Source organism: Macaca mulatta, chromosome 17 (assembly GCF_049350105.2).
Source record: "Macaca mulatta isolate MMU2019108-1 chromosome 17, T2T-MMU8v2.0, whole genome shotgun sequence".
Taxonomy (NCBI): Eukaryota; Metazoa; Chordata; class Mammalia; order Primates; family Cercopithecidae; genus Macaca; species Macaca mulatta.
In genome coordinates this window covers 92,681,173-92,696,967 of record NC_133422.1, presented here as the reverse complement: position 1 = coordinate 92,696,967, position 15,795 = coordinate 92,681,173, and the positions used below count along the sequence as shown (strand labels likewise).

The 15,795-nt window shown below is 40.7% G+C and overlaps 1 protein-coding gene across 1 annotated transcript in view; it reads right to left on the bottom strand.

Moving 5' to 3' along the window:
- The window catches only part of IPO5 (importin 5), a 46,345-nt gene extending 32,029 nt beyond the window's left edge, over window positions 1-14,316 (bottom strand). Inside the window, exons 1-6 of the mRNA XM_002800812.4 lie at window positions 14,205-14,316; window positions 7,967-8,047; window positions 5,243-5,435; window positions 1,718-1,820; window positions 659-755; window positions 347-451 (exon numbers count right to left, since the gene is read on the bottom strand). Of these exons, the coding sequence (XP_002800858.3) occupies window positions 347-451; window positions 659-755; window positions 1,718-1,820; window positions 5,243-5,435; window positions 7,967-8,047; window positions 14,205-14,294 (669 nt within the window). The 5' untranslated portion in view covers window positions 14,295-14,316. The remainder of the gene's footprint in view (window positions 1-346; window positions 452-658; window positions 756-1,717; window positions 1,821-5,242; window positions 5,436-7,966; window positions 8,048-14,204) is intronic.
- Window positions 14,317-15,795: the final 1,479 nt, after the last annotated feature.

Below are 15,795 nucleotides of genomic sequence, written 5' to 3'. Positions count from 1 at the left end.
TTGACTGATTTAACGGAAATAATCTACATGACCATATATTCAATAATAAGCATATAACTGCTTACACCATTTACTTTACAGGAAAATTTTATAAGTATAAATATTTAAGAGACTAAAAATGTCTTTCAAAGGCAGTAACCATAAGCTCAATGGAGACTGAGATCTGCATGTTTTGTTCACTCTTGTATCCCCAGTGCCAGAACATAATAAGCAATATGAATTTATTGCTTATAAATATTCATATATAAATTCATAATAAGCAATATGAATTTATTGCATAAATGATTGAATGCATTAAAGAACCAAGTAAGGTATAATTATGATTTATTCTATACTGTTTTCATACCTGTAGAAATCCTGGTAGCAAGTCTGCAAAATGTTTGAACAGAGCAACATTATGCTCATTTGCAAGTATAAATGCAGCTGTAGCTCTAGCAGATAAAGTTCTAATCTAAAATGAAGAGGAAAAAATGTCAAGTATGAGAAATTTTTGATAAACGCAAATTCAAGCTTTCTTACTCAAGATCAAATTATTCTTTATCAGTAAAACTGGTGTTTACATTTTAAAGTATAAAAGTAAAAACCTCCTAATACACTAATTTCTTTCACAAATTAGATTAAAATCGATGGCAATATTAATAGGATTGAAATTATTTACCGACGGGTGTTCCTGATCTTGCATACACTGAACTAACATCCGTTTGATGACGTCTAAATAGTGCTGCTGCTGGTTCCCAAAAATTCCAGGGAAGTTCCTAAAAGATAATCCAAACATTCTTTAAAAGCTACATTATATTAATATCTTGGTAAAGTATGAGCTAGAATCTCTAATGAACTGTTTGTTTACCTGACTCAGTACGCATTAATCCATAGGTTGAACATCATCTACCCATTTTCTAAGCAATCCTGTTTTTGGGTTAAGTGAATGAAAACATACTGGAGAAGTCTGGGCTGGGAGTAGAGGCTACTCAACAGCCCATTCCCAGCTACATGCTTTTATCCTTATTACTCTGTCTCAGTCGAAAGCTGACCTGGAGTGCAGGATGGGACAAGAGCAACCACAGGTTTTCAGATGAAAACTACAGTAACTATGCTCTCTGACCATCTGCATTCTCTAATCTGAATTACTGATATTAACAAAGATACATAAGACAACTAAAGTAGAAAATGATATAATGCCTAAAATGTGTATGATCTTGATCACATTTTAGGTGTAGTAGAAAAATATAACACAGTGGGGCAAAGAATAATCACTTAATTCTAAACTTAGACTATTTGATTATAAATATACATGTTTGTTAAAATATTATAAAATTTGGCCACAGAAGATTCAGAAAACATAATGGGGATTCACCTGCATTCTCCTTCTCCTCTTCAAGACACCATTATTAATGTGGTTTTTGAAAAGCTACATTCAGTATTGTGTTAATCTCCAAATAAACGAGAGGAAACTGTTCAATAAAACTTTCAGAATCATAAAAGACAAAGAGAAAGCAAGCAAGCTGTAGAGAACCTTTGTGTACAAAAAAGATCACAACATGAAATAAAAGGCCCTTTAAAAAAATTTTTGCTTCCAATACAAATACAAACAAAGCTTATGTAAAGGCATTATTTCGATTTTAAGTATAAAGTTAAATTAGGCTAAAATAATCAATTAAAAGGTGTTTAGGGCATTCATGAAATCAAATGTCTCAAAAAACTAGATGAATGTATATACCAGAAAATGTGAAGGGCAGCTTCTCGTAGTCCCACATTTTGAGAGCTGACCGAATCAAAAAGGAACTTCAAACCTTCGGGCCACTGGTTATTGCCATCTTCATCTAAAAGTAAAGAAATCCAGACATGAAGTGTGTAAGTCAGAACTTCAATATTCTAGGAGTAAATCCTTTCATAAGCCTCATTCAAAACATGGCGTAGCGAAAAATGTCACTTTTGCCAGTTTTAAAAACTCCATAACATTCTGTCCTTTAGCCATAAAAATGGCATCATAATCGTGTTAAAAAAAAAAAAAAACCAACAAACCAACAAACCAAACAACTCTGTATTTGGGTTAATCAGGTATCAGCAGAGGTTCTTTCTTTTGAGATGGAGTTTCGCTCTTTTACCCAGGCTGCAGTGCAATGGCGTGATCTTGGCTCACTGCAACCTCCACCTCCAGGGTTCAAGCGATTCTCCTACCTCAGCCTCCTGAGTAGCTGGGATTACAGGCACCTGACACCATGCCTGGCTAATTTTTGTATTTTCAGTAGAGACGAGGTTTTGCCATGTTGGCCAGGCTGGTCTCAAACTCCTGACCTCGGGTGATCCAACTGCCTCTGCCTCCCAAAGTACTAGGATTACAGGCATGAGCCACCGCGCCTGGCCCGCAGAGGTTATTTCTAAGGAGCGGAATTTGAAGAGAAGGCAGCACTTTTAACTGTACAAATATCTGATTGCTTGACTCCTTTATATATACCATTGTCATTAAAGAGTTGAAAAAGTAGGCAAAGCTAGTATTTGGTGGCAAGGTCTTGAAATCAAAGTAACGATTACTTTGGAACTTGAGAAGAAATTAGGGTTAGAATCTCAGGACTCACACAGGGTGCTCACACTTTGCAGTTTGGTGCAAATAGTGCCAGAGGATGTTATTAATATGTTTATTATTTAACAAGATTAGGAGATTTTAAATACTTTATAATAAAAATGAGTGACCACAAAAATCTACTGTGCCATTTATGAGACTATGGTTAGACTGTTGCAAAGACCTTAAAAGTTACACAACTCACAGATGAATTACAGATGTTTTCTTTTTAAACTTCCCCCCATATTTGAACTCTTGTGAAATGACAAGTGTGCTGCTAAGCTGACATTAAATGTCTCTTCAACCTAAAGATGATACTTTGAGGGGAAATAAAATAGTAGCTTAAAAAAAAATCTATGAGAGCACTTTGAACACTTTGGAAAGGTTTGCATTGTTAAGTGTTTCTGAATAAGAAATGATGTCACCTATAAAAATTCATATTTACATACTTAAAACTGGAAAGTAGAGTTTTCTGAACAATTTAAAAATATTCAAAATTAGGGCCAGGTGCTATGGCTCATGCCTATAATCTCAGCACTTAGGGAGGCCAAGGAGGGCAGACCATTTGAGGTTAGGCATTCAAGACTAGCCTGACCAACAGGGTGAAAGCCAGTTGGCACCATCTCTACTAAAAAAATACAAAAATTGCTGGGCGTATGGGAGGCTGAGGCAGGAGAATCACTTGAACTCGGGAGGTGGAGGTTGCAGTAAGCCGTGATCACACCACTGAACTCAAGCCGGGGCAACAGAGCAAAACTCTGTCTAAAAAAATTAATTTGAACTCATCTAAAATATAAAGAATTGACACATTCCCCATTAGTTTCTAAGAAATGGTTGATATAAGAAAGCATATAATCTGCTGGCTGAATTGAACAAGAACTTACTGCATTACTGGTTGATGAGATTTTAAAATTAGTGTCATAATGTACTAAGCTCAATCAATAATAATGTTCCATTTAACCTTGATCTTCAACTATTAAAAATGCCATCTAAACAAGCTGCACTTACAATCACACTTATAAATGCCTGTCCAAAAAAAAAAAAAAAGACAGTGGTGGCCACACTCTCTTCTACGAGCAGGAAGTAAAAAAGATGAGTGGGACAAAACCCGAGACACCATGGAAGCTGTCATGGCCCTGGAGAAGAACTTGAACCAGGAACCAGGCCCTTTTGGATCTTCATGCCGTGGGTTCTGCCTGCACAGATTCCCATCTCTGTGACTTCTAGGAGAGCCACTTCCTAGATGAGGAAGTGAAACTCATTAAGATGGGTGACCATGTGACCAACCTCCACAGGCTAGCTGGCTCCTAGGTTGAGCTGGGCAAGTGTCTCTTCGAAAGGCTCATCATCAAACAACACTAAAAGCCCAGGAACCTCTGAGGGTCCCCCTCAAACTATCAGGGTTTCTGTCTGAGCCTCTCCCTCCAGCCACCACGCTGGAGATCTCTCCCAAGCCCTAGACCAAATGGAAATAAAGCTTTTTGCAGCAAGATAAAAAAGTAGCATGTTCAATTACATTATTATTATTTTTAGTTGGCCAAAAAGGATTTTTACCTTTAGTAAAATGCATTTTATGATGTTTGCCTTTTACCTCACTTAAAAAAATATTTTTTGGGCAATAAAAATGTACACAGTAGGCTGGGCACAGTGGCTCACAACTATAATCCTATCACTTTGGGAGGCTGAGATGGACATCTCACCTAAAGTCGGGAGTTCCAGACCAGCCTGACCAACATGGAGAAACCTTAAAAATACAAAAAAATATTAGCCGGGCGTAGTGGTGCATGCCACCAGCTAATTCCAGCTACTCAGGAGGCTGAGGCAGGAAAATCACTTGAACCTGGGAGGCAGAGGTTGTGGTGAGCTAAGATCGCACCATTGCACTCCAGCCTGGGCAGTAAGAGTGAAACTCTGTCTCTTAAAAAAAAACAGAAACAAAACAAAACAAAGACATAGTATATGGCTGCATAACAGTATATGTATATATTTATCAGCATACATATACAACAGCAAAAGCACTGGAGTCACTGATTTTTAGTTCAACTGGCAAGTTTAATGTACAAAGTAGGTTATACCATTAATTAGCCCGTGCTTCTAAAACATTATAGATTTAGAAGGAAATATAACTGTCCATTTTCAAGCAAATTATAAAATTACTTTTCCACATGGATTTTTTTTTTTTTTTTTTTTGAGACAGAATCTTGCTTTGTTGCCCAGGCTGGAGTGCAGTGGCATGATCACGGCTTACTGCAGTCTCCAGCTTCTGGGGTGATCTCCCATCTCAGCCTCCCAAGTAACTGGGACTACAGGTGCACACCATCATGCCCACTAATTTTTTGTAGAGATGGGGTTTTGCCATGTTGCCCAGGCTCGTCTTGAACTGCTGGACCCAAGCGATGTGCCCACCCTGGCCTCCTAAAGTGCTGAGATTACAGACGTGAGCCACTGTGCCTAGCCTCACATGGGTACTTTGAATACCAACAGGTAAGTCCTATGACTGGATTTCACAAACATCTGTCTGTAATTTCTGGCTCTAAATGCAAAATCCACAAGCACACTCATTTTAAACAGAATAAATGCTACTCAGGTACTTATGAGTCTTACTGTAAGATTCCACTAAAAAAAAAAAAAAGGAAGGATATACCCATGTTTTTGGTAACATGAGTGCACCTGCATACACACCTATTAAATTTCTGGCCAGTTCTGCCGCAATATCACAAACTTTTTTCCTCATACTAGATTGTGTTTCCATCTGAATAATCATGAGCAGCTCACTCTTGATGGCAGTCTGAACATCAGAGGGAAGTGCTGGATAGACTTCATCAAATGCAGAGGACAAGAGGCGTCTTAGGAGAACGGCGGCCATTTGTCTAGCCTATAAATAGACAACATTGTTAATAACTAGATTCACTCTGCCATTGATGTATTTCACTATTGTATTTTTATATTTCAAAAGCGCCTTGCTAATTTTCTAAAGAAGTAAATATAACTATTTCTAATTACATTATCTATTACATAGACTTATTTTCTTAGTGCCACAAAATAAGCCATTTGTACTCAAGGTGAGGAGAACTCCTAATCACATTACAATTCAATTACGAACACATATCTTAGCAATGATAAACCTGTCTTTAATCCCTATTTTTAACACATTATTTGGGAGAAAAACAAAACTTAAACTGTAAACCCTATAATGAATGCTCTTTTCCTACCTCTCTGTCTGGTCTCATTCTAGAATATCAAGTGCCTTTCCCACCCAACCTCAGGCTCCCAGACTGACTTAACTTGTTACATAACTGCCCTTTGATTAACATCTTAGATAAAATGCTTCTTTCATGCAAACAAACATTACAAGTTCCCAATACCTAAAAAGTGCTAATCCATCTCAACATGTGTATTCTTGGATTTTCATTTTCAAATCTGTGTAATTAAGTTTGGCATTTTCTGTTTAACATTTCTTGAGATTATCAAAAGAAAAGCTAAGACAAATGCCATACTCAAATTTTATCAAATCGAACCAATAAACTATTGGGAATACTGCACCTAATCTTTCCCGCTCTTGATTTCTCCAAGTTGATGTTACTCATTATCACTATAATTACTTTGGGAATTTGACCAACAAAAAATGTTAAGCTATACAAATAAAATTGATAATTTTTTTTCTCCACTACTTTTCACTGAAAAATCTTTTTATTGAAACATTTATGGTAGGTAGAAACCTTTACAAATATTTAACATGTTCTAGAAATAATTCAAAGTGGTTACAATTCTTATAAAAGTGGTTAAAACTCACGTGCAATTCTTCCCACACATATACCAAAAACTAAAGATATAATCAAGATGCTGTCACTAATTCACAATAATCATCTAATTCTTAAATCAAGTTAAGATTTAAATAAGGCTTAATACAAGTTTTTAAAATTAAAATTCAATAATTTTCATTATTATTCTTGGCTTTAAATTGTTTACTAGCTAACTTGCACTAATCTTCAAGAATTAAAACAGTCATCTGTTTTTAGTGATAGAAGTCACCCTATATAGGGTTATTCACATTTGACATCCATTTTGAGTTACAGAAAAAAACATGCTACAAAAGCAAAAAAAGCACCTCTTGTCATCTAGGAAAAAAAACCTGGGATACTTTCATATGGCTTTTAAAGTGGTTGGGAGAACATGAAGTTGCTAGTCTAAACTGATAGACTATTCATCTGCTTAGAGAAAATGGATTGACTGGAAGAAGTCAGGTGAAACATAATGTAAAAGTTTGGCATGACTTATTTCCATCAAGGATAAGCATTTTACATATAGTTTGACTGCTAGCAAAAAATTCTTACACTATGAACTCTAAATGTAATGTTTTGTAGGTAGAATGGTTTTCTAGACTTGGGTATTTTAATACCTTTTCCAAAGTACACATATTCAATGGCATTCAATATTTATGAGGATATTAACTTATAATTGGGGGTGGGGGGAAGAAAATTAGCTACGAAATGCCTCAATCAGAAGTATGAAACTATAAAATCCCAGAAAACAGCCTTGTTTTTACCACAGGCAAAAATAATTCTTAAAATGAAAACAAATTTGAATTTGGTATAGGAAGTAGGTAATTAGCTAAAAACCATGATTCTAATAAAATATTCTAGAAAATGTCTCCATTCCTAAGTGTATCTTTAGTACATACACTTATCTAGAGATGGTTATAAGCATAAATTTTTAAAGATTGGAAAAAAATGTTTTTTCAAAACATTGATAACACATCAAAACACTGAACTAATTTACTTCTTCAGAATAAATTGTTTCAAGGAAAGATTTTTAGCTGCAAAAAGCACTTCAATTAGGCTGGGTATGGCGGCTCATGTCTGTAATCCCAGCACTTTGGGAGGCTGACGGGGGTGGATCACTTGAGGTGAGGAGTTCGAGACCAGCCTGGCCAACATGGTGAAACCCCGTCTCTACTAAAAACACAAAAATTAACCAGGCGTGGTGGCGCAGACTTGTAATCCCAGTTACTACTCGGGAGGCTGAGGCAGGAGAATTGCTTGAACCCAGGAGGCAGAGGTTGCAGTGAGCCGAGATGGTGCCAGTGCACTCAAGCCTGGGCAACAGAGTGAAACTCCATCTCAAAATCAATCAATCAATCAAATCAAATCACTTTAATAATTCTTATGCAATTTATAAAACCATTAACCTTCATCTACCCTAGACACATTATCTTATATGGAAAAAAGGCAATTATCATTAATACAAAGTACTTAAAAAATTACACTATAATTCCTAAGTAGCTTTTAGTAAATAATAAGTACAAAGTTCTAGTAAAGTCTATGTGGTAAATCACAATTCTCACTTCTACTACGATCATCATCTTATTTTCTAAGAATGTAATAGTCACAAATATTAAGGTAGTACCTCTTCAGCAGCTGTCGTATTTCTGATGGCTTGTAAGAGGAATGTGATCTTTGACTGGCCTGGGATATTCTCATAGGTTTCCTGCGTGGGAAGAAAAAATGGTTAGGAAAGAACGTTAGAAAACTTCATGAGTAAATCAATGAAAGAAATGAAGAGTGGGAAGGATGCACGAGAAATTATTTAATCTAGGTCTGGTGTTAACACCTTCTGTGACATGAAATACACTTCAGATATGTTGGGAAAGAGAAGATGTCCAAAGGGTTGTTCTCAAGTTCCTTTCTACCTGTATCTCTTAAATAAATGTCTCTAATGTGTGTGCATGTTTTCCCAACTTATGATCCCTGGTTAACAAAACTCAAGGTCTAAGAGGGCCAAAAAATTGCCAAATGTGACTTAAGCCATTGTGCTGCCAATATTAGTGCTCACTTAAAATCACCTTACATCATGAGAAACTGTTTTGTTAACATTTTTTAGACTGGATGATGTACAACTGGTTCAAATTACCACTACTTAGAACCACCAGACACACACCTGGAAATAAGTCAGAGAAACAAAGTATTCAAATCCTTTATGCTACATTTTCTTCCAAGCAAGGATCATACTAAAACCATACTACATAGATAAATGAATGTGGTCAGGATCAATTTGGCCAGGAGGCTTTAATGTCTTTTGTAAATCTATTAGCAAGAGGTTTGTGACTCAGGACACTCTATACTCTGTTAATAATGTAAAATCGCAACAAATTGGTTAACAACAAAAAGTTGACACCAATTAAAAGACAGATGATCAGAATGGATTAAAAAACAAGAACCAACTATATGCTGTCCAGAGAAGTGCAGATTCATATGCAAGAATTCTAATTCGCTCACTGTGGAAAAGAAATCAACTTAAGTACACTTGGAACTGCTTCCTCTAAGAAGCCTCCTAGTAAATAGATAATCCATTCTTATCCAGCAATTTAGAGTTGAGTCTTACGTGGGTAACATTAATTTCTTTAGAGCTTACCTGCTCTCATTGCTACCACATCTCTATATCTACGCGGCTTCTCTGGAACGAAGTGACAAGGGAGGAAAAACAAGGCTATTTTGAATCCATATCTACCTTAAACCTTTTACTAAGTGTCCCATGGCATCCCTGAGATATTAACAGATAAGGAAATAAAAGCTTATAAGTTAATGACTTGCCCAAGATCACAGACAATGAATAGCAGACAGAACTCTGGTCCTCTAAGGCCAACCATATTCAAAATCTCTCTGGTACTGAAAGCTGTTTCACTTCATTAAACCACCATTATATTTATGCAGTGCTACACAGTTTTCAAACTTTTCAAACAGATCTGTCTGGGGAAGAACAGATTTTGGGGGAAAGGAGAATTCAAGATCTTCTGATAACCTCAAGTTCCCATTCTAGTAAAAAGCACATAGGATCATAACAATGCTGAAACCTGTGCCAAAAAGCACTCACAGCTGAGAAGATGGTCTGAATTTCCTTATCCAGAAGACATAACTTAGGTAAAGACACCCACAAGCTCAATGCGAAAATGGTTATGTATCTTTCTTTTCTTTTCTTGTCTTTTTTTTTTTGAGATGGAGTCTCGCTCTGTCGCCCAGGCTGGAGTGCAGTGGCCAGATCTCGGCTCACTGCAAGCTCCGCCTCCCGGGTTCACGCCATTCTCCTGCCTCAGCCTCCCGAGTAGCTGGGACTACAGGCGCCGCCACCTCGCCTGGCTAGTTTTTTGTATTTTTTAGTAGAGACGGGGTTTCACCGTGTTAGCCAGGATGGTCTCGATCTCCTGACCTCGTGATTCGCCCGTCTCGGCCTCCCAAAGTGCTGGGATTACAGGCTGGAGCCACCGCGCCCGGCCCTGGTTATGTACCTTTGAGACTTTTCACTTAATATTTACCTTATACCAGCAGTATAATGTTTTCATTTAAAAAGTATCTCACTATACAATAAAAAGCACCCAACTTAGCCACTTATACACTGGTAATGTGAACAATGTTTAACACTTAAATTTCCAGTAGTCTAAATCAAGTTTTTGCAAAAACTTTTTTTTTTTTTTTTTGAGATGGAGTCTCACTCTGTAGCCCAGGCTGGAGTGCAGTGCCGCGATTTTGGTTCACTGCAACCTCTGCTGTCCAGGTTCAAGCGATTCTCCTGCCTCAGTCTCCCGAGTAGGTGGGATTACAGGCACCTGCCACTGTGCCTGGCTAATTTGTTTGTATTTTTAGTAGAGACGGGGTTTCACCATCTTGGCCAGGCTGGTCTTGAACTCCTGACCTCGTGATCCACCCGCCTCGGCCTCCCAAAGTACTGGGATTACAGGCATGAGCCACTGTGCCCGGCCAAACACTTCTTTACTAGGCTATCACTCTCAGAAAACCTAATATAAATCCTGAAGCTCCCTACTCTTGCCCAGGGGGAATTGTTGGTTTGACTATGTAGACTGTTGGTCTAACTCTAGTAGACTCAACATTGGGTCAAATATTAAACTCTACTCCATAATGAATTAGAAGCCAATGGTGGGAGAGTTTAGTATGAGTGACAGATGACTTCTGTTGAGAGAGGGTTCTCTCCATCTGATATGTTCCATTGTGGTAATCCAAATACAGTATTACATCAATACCATCACAATGGTCAAGGATAATGGTTAGACGAGTTGATGGGTGCTGATGAGTTGATGGGTGCAGCACAGCAACATGGCACAAGTATACATATGTAACAAACTTGCACGTTATGCACATGTACCCTAGAACTTAAAGTATAATAATTAAAAAAAAAAAAAAAAGGATAATGGTTAAACAGTCTAAGTTCCACACAGACAGGAATGGTAACTCTTTATCTTTGTATCTGAGTACCCAGCACATCAGCATAAAAGAATTATAAAGATTGTTTCTAATACTATTCCTAGCACTAGTCCTTAGGTTCAATGAATGTTACCAGTGTTGTGGCAAAAAAAATTTCAATTCTATCTGATTCCACCTCATACAATTTACACAATGCAAAGACTTCTCCTCTGCCTCTTCCCTGCCCATGAAGAAATGCTCATATGTACTCATCTCATTCCATAAATATTTATAGTGAGCCTACCTTGTATGAGGAAAAGTAAAAGGGGATGCATGACTTTTATCTATTAACACCCTGGTTCCTCAACAATCAGGTATATTTTTCACTGTTATCCGCTGTCTATTGAAATCTCAACAACGGGCTGCGTGTGGTGGCTCATGCCTGTAATTCCAACACTTTGGGAGATGGGAGGATCACTTGAGGCCAGGAGTTCAAGACCAGCCTGGGCAACACAGCAAGACCCCATCTCTACAAAAAACACTCAATGAAATTCTCTATTAGAATCAATGAGGAACAAATTCTGTATGGAGAACCTTAGTAAAAAAAACAAAATCCATGCATATGATTAATAAATACTTAAGCTTATGTCGTATAAAAATGTCTAGTGATAAATACCATGAATACTCTGTACTACTTGTCAACTATTTATTCAATAGTTATTGTATTCTGAGACTTAGGGACATTCACATATGTTTCTTCAAATGAGAAACATTTTCTATAAAGTTAATATCCTTACAGGTTTTAAAAAAAAGAAATAAACTATAAAGCCTATTGAATGGCGTATACGATGAAAACAGTTTTAACTTTTTAGAGTTTTGACATCCCTTCAATGATATCAACCAAATATATAACCATATTTGAATACAAAAGAAGTCAACTTAGTCAACAGTTTGGTATTTATGTGTCAACTAAGTATTTTTATTTTGAATGAGTAAATTACAAAGATATTTACTGAGCCCTGGCCAATTTTTCAGTTCATAGAAAATATTTCTATATTTGCTGTATCAGACTTAACGCTAATTTTATTTCATTTGATTTGTTATAACACGCTTATTTCATTAGGCAAAAAAGAAAAGGACATTACATGGCACCAGAGAACTTCTCTTAACATTTATTTTTTTGGGGGTCAAATTAGAAAATTCTGTATCACAGTAAGTACTGTGATACTTACTTTACATATTAATATATTCTCAGGATATACAAAGAAAGTAAAATCCTAGTATCTGAATGTTTTCACTAGGAATAAAGAGACTAAGAGAATAACAGTACTTATTTCCAATTATTCTTTATGAGAAAATGTGCTGAATGCTGATAACTATCCCCAATGTGATGTAAGTGATAAAAGATTTACAACAGGCACCAACTGGAATTCAAGCTAAACCAGACACTGGTATTTAGTTCAATAGAAGAGAGATTCCCCACTAGGCTTGACAATAGAGACTTAAGCAACTGGAGGGAAGAGGGAGAATTAAACTAGCTTACTAATTACAATGCTGTTCTGCTTTGTAACACATGGAAATTTCTATTATACGTTGGGATTAAAAACTTATTTTGGCGAAAAATTATCTCAAGAGTTAGCAGAAAGCATTAATTTTTTCTTTTTAAGCATCATCATATCCCCAAGGCAAATTGATGCAATACATGCATATTACTTCTAGGAACAAATCCTACTTTTCAGTATTCTCCAAGTAAACCTGGGAAAGTATGCAAAGATAGGTATATATGTACTCCTGTGCATAACACTATTTTTAAAAGAGCAGGTCACTGGAAACCACAATATCCATTTCATAGAAGGTTGCTTATATAAATATCTATCCATATGATGTATAATCTATAGCTGACCAAAAAACTCACCTATGAGGCAATGTGAAATATACTGAGTGAAAAATTCAAGTTGCAAAATAGTGTAAATAGTATTATAAGCCCATTCAAGTAAAAAATCAATGTGTATGTTAAAATTTCAGGAAAGACTCACGAGACACTTAAAAGTGGTCACCTTTGGGAAATGGGATAAGAACCTATTCACTGTTTGAATTTTTACCCTGAACATGTATTACATATATAAAATAAAGTGAATAGTTGAAAATGCCTCTTCATATAGAACAGAATTTTGGGTGTGTTTACTTCACTTAATATAAAACCTCTAAGTATAACCAGCACATCCACCATCTATTCAAAACAAGGATTAACACTTGTTTTAAGGACACCTGGAAAAGTCTTCAGGCCTGTGTTCAGAAGAGGACCTGTAGTCAGTTTCATTGGCTATATGCAAAATTAATTTTTGCTCTTTAAAAATATCCGGCTGAACATCCTTCATTTAATCTTATAAAACTCTTCAATCTCATGGTTGCAAAAAAACCCATATATAACCAAGTTTAGCGGTCAGCTAAGAAACTGGAAAGTTTCTCCCTCCCCTGGAAATATCCCATAATAATCGTGGTCTCAACGCTGACGATGTAACATCAGTCTTCCAGTGAACCCGGTAAATGAGCTTACAGATATATTTAAATTACTGTCACTTGAAAGTATCTCCACATTTTGGAGGCCAGGAACAAGAGGTGGTTTGAAAAAACAGATTACGGTTATATTTAATGAAGTTGAAGACTTAAACATATGGTACTGGCCCAGTTAAACAACGGAAGTCCCACTACATCCCATTTATCCCACGATTCTCTAGAGAGCAAAGAAAATTTGTCTGAAGGAAGAGCAGAGTAAGTGTATTACATGCCCAGAGTAAGGTGGAAACTGCATAGAAAGAAACCCTAAAGGCAACTTCACAGAACTGGGGGTGGAAAGGGGTAGGGAAATCTGGCTTCTGATGTTAGGAACTAAAATGAGAAAGAACTAAATGAAAAAAGGCAGCAGCGACAAGGAAGGGTACACATTTAAAAAGAGAGGGACAGACGGTGTGGGAGATGAGCAGGGGGTAGAAGCAGGCGTGACGGGTAAGGTAGCAGCCAGGGTTTGGGAGACCCACAGCGCTAGGCTGGGTGGAGACAGCAGCTGGAAAGGCGGTGGGGGCTCCCGCTGGGAGAAAGCGGGAAAGGGGCGAGCGGGGAGCTCGGAAAGGGGGTGGCCAGCGAAGTTGGGGCCCCGGGCCCGCCCGGCACCCCACACCTGGACTGGGGCAGCGCGTCGGGAGCGGCCGCACGTGGGTGCGAGCGGCGGCAGGGAGGTAACTGGTGTCGGGCGCCGCGGCAGCAATGGCCGGAAAAGCCCGGGGGCACGACCGGGAGCCGCGGGCCGCCTCACACGTGGGCTGCGCGGCCGCCGCCCGCCGGGCCCAGCCTGCGCGGCCGCCGCGGACCGGCCGAGGCCCGGCGCTGCCGGCGTCGGGAAAGGGTCGGCGCGCCGGCCAGGGCGCGGAGACGGGGGCGGTGAACTCGGTTACCTCTGCCTGTTTCCGGACCACATTGTCGGGGCTGAGCAGGTTTCCCAGGAGCAGGTAGAACTGTTGCTGCTCCGCCGCGGCCGCCGCCATTGCGCTAGGCGTGAGAGAGAAGGAGGGAGGGGAGACAGGAGCCGTGAGGCGCGCTCGCGGGCCGCGGGAGGGGCGGGGGCGGGCCCAGCGCGGGGACCGGCACCAGCGGCGGCGCGGGGCTGTGGGGGGGCCGGGCGGGAAGGGCGGGGCAAAGGGGAAAGGGGAGGACGGGGCGGGGCCTCGCGGCCTCTCACCCCGCCGCGGCCGCCGGCGCCGGCGCCTCACTGGCCCTGGGCGCAGGGGGGCGGGGCCGAGGCCGCCTCCTCGGGGGCCGCGCTGATTGGCCACGCACCCTGCGGTGCCGTCACTGGCCGCGCGCCGTGGGCCGCCGGCTGTGCGCGGGTGGGGTCGGCTGGCGGCTACGCAGCCGGGCCAGGGCTGGGATCGGGGTCGTGGTCCGGGTCGAGGCCTGGGCTGGGGCCGGGGCTGCGTCGCGGGGACAGCGGGAGGAGCCGGCCGGCGGGCCCGGCCGCGGCGATGGGCCTGAGGCCTGGCCGGGAGGAGGGGCCAGCTCCTGAGCGCGGGAGATTTCGGCGCCGCGGGCTGGTCGGCCTCCTTCTCGCGGACCCCCGGCCCCTCCCTGCGGCCGCAAGAGCGGGCCCCACCCCTTCGGTCCTTCTCCCCCTGGGATCCAGCCCTTTACCCACATCTAGGAAGGCAGCAGCCCCTTTAGACCCACTTCCTAGGTACCTTCCACCCACAGACTCCTCTTGTTGTCAGACCCTCCGACCTCCCCCAGGACTATGGACTCAGGGCGCCCCTTCCTCCTGCCGCGCCCGCCAGTGACTCACGCCTGGGGCTTTCGCGGAAGAGGGGTTACTCAGCCCGGGGCTCTCCCGCCAGGCTGCCCGTCCCCAGCCCGCGGTCGTCTTCGCACGTCCACGTAGCAAAGATGCCTCCACCCGAGGATCTGTGACTATTCCCTTGAATCCCTTGTTTAGGGATGCTGTTCTCGCAATGATTTGGGAACGTCAAGAAACACCTTTCTTCCTAAAGGAGCCCTGGTTTACAGGGTTGATATCTCAATCTCGGTCTAGGAACCCAGAGGCGTAATTTCAATTTCAGCATTCTAATGCGTAGATAATACACGCAATGTTCTTTAACTGCTGGGGCTGCCAAAGGCAGAGAGAGGGGTGTACAAATCAAAGGGTACTTTTGTTGATACCCTGTTGTATCCAATACATTGGGCTAAGGGTGTCAGTGGAAGGCTCGCTCTGTCGCCTAGGCTGGAGTTCAGTGGCACAATCTCGGTTCAGTGCAACCTCTGCCTCCCGGGTTCAAGCAATTTTCATACCTCAGCCTCCCAAGTAGCTGGGATTACAGGCATGTGCCACCATGCCCAGCTAACTTTTTTGTATTTTTAGTAGAAACGGGATTTCACCATGTTGGCCCGGCTGGTCTCGAACTCCTGACCTCAGGGGATAACCCTCTCCACCCCCCGCCTCGGCCTCCCAAAGTGCTAGGATTACAGGCACAAGCCACCGTGCCCAGCTACGAAAAC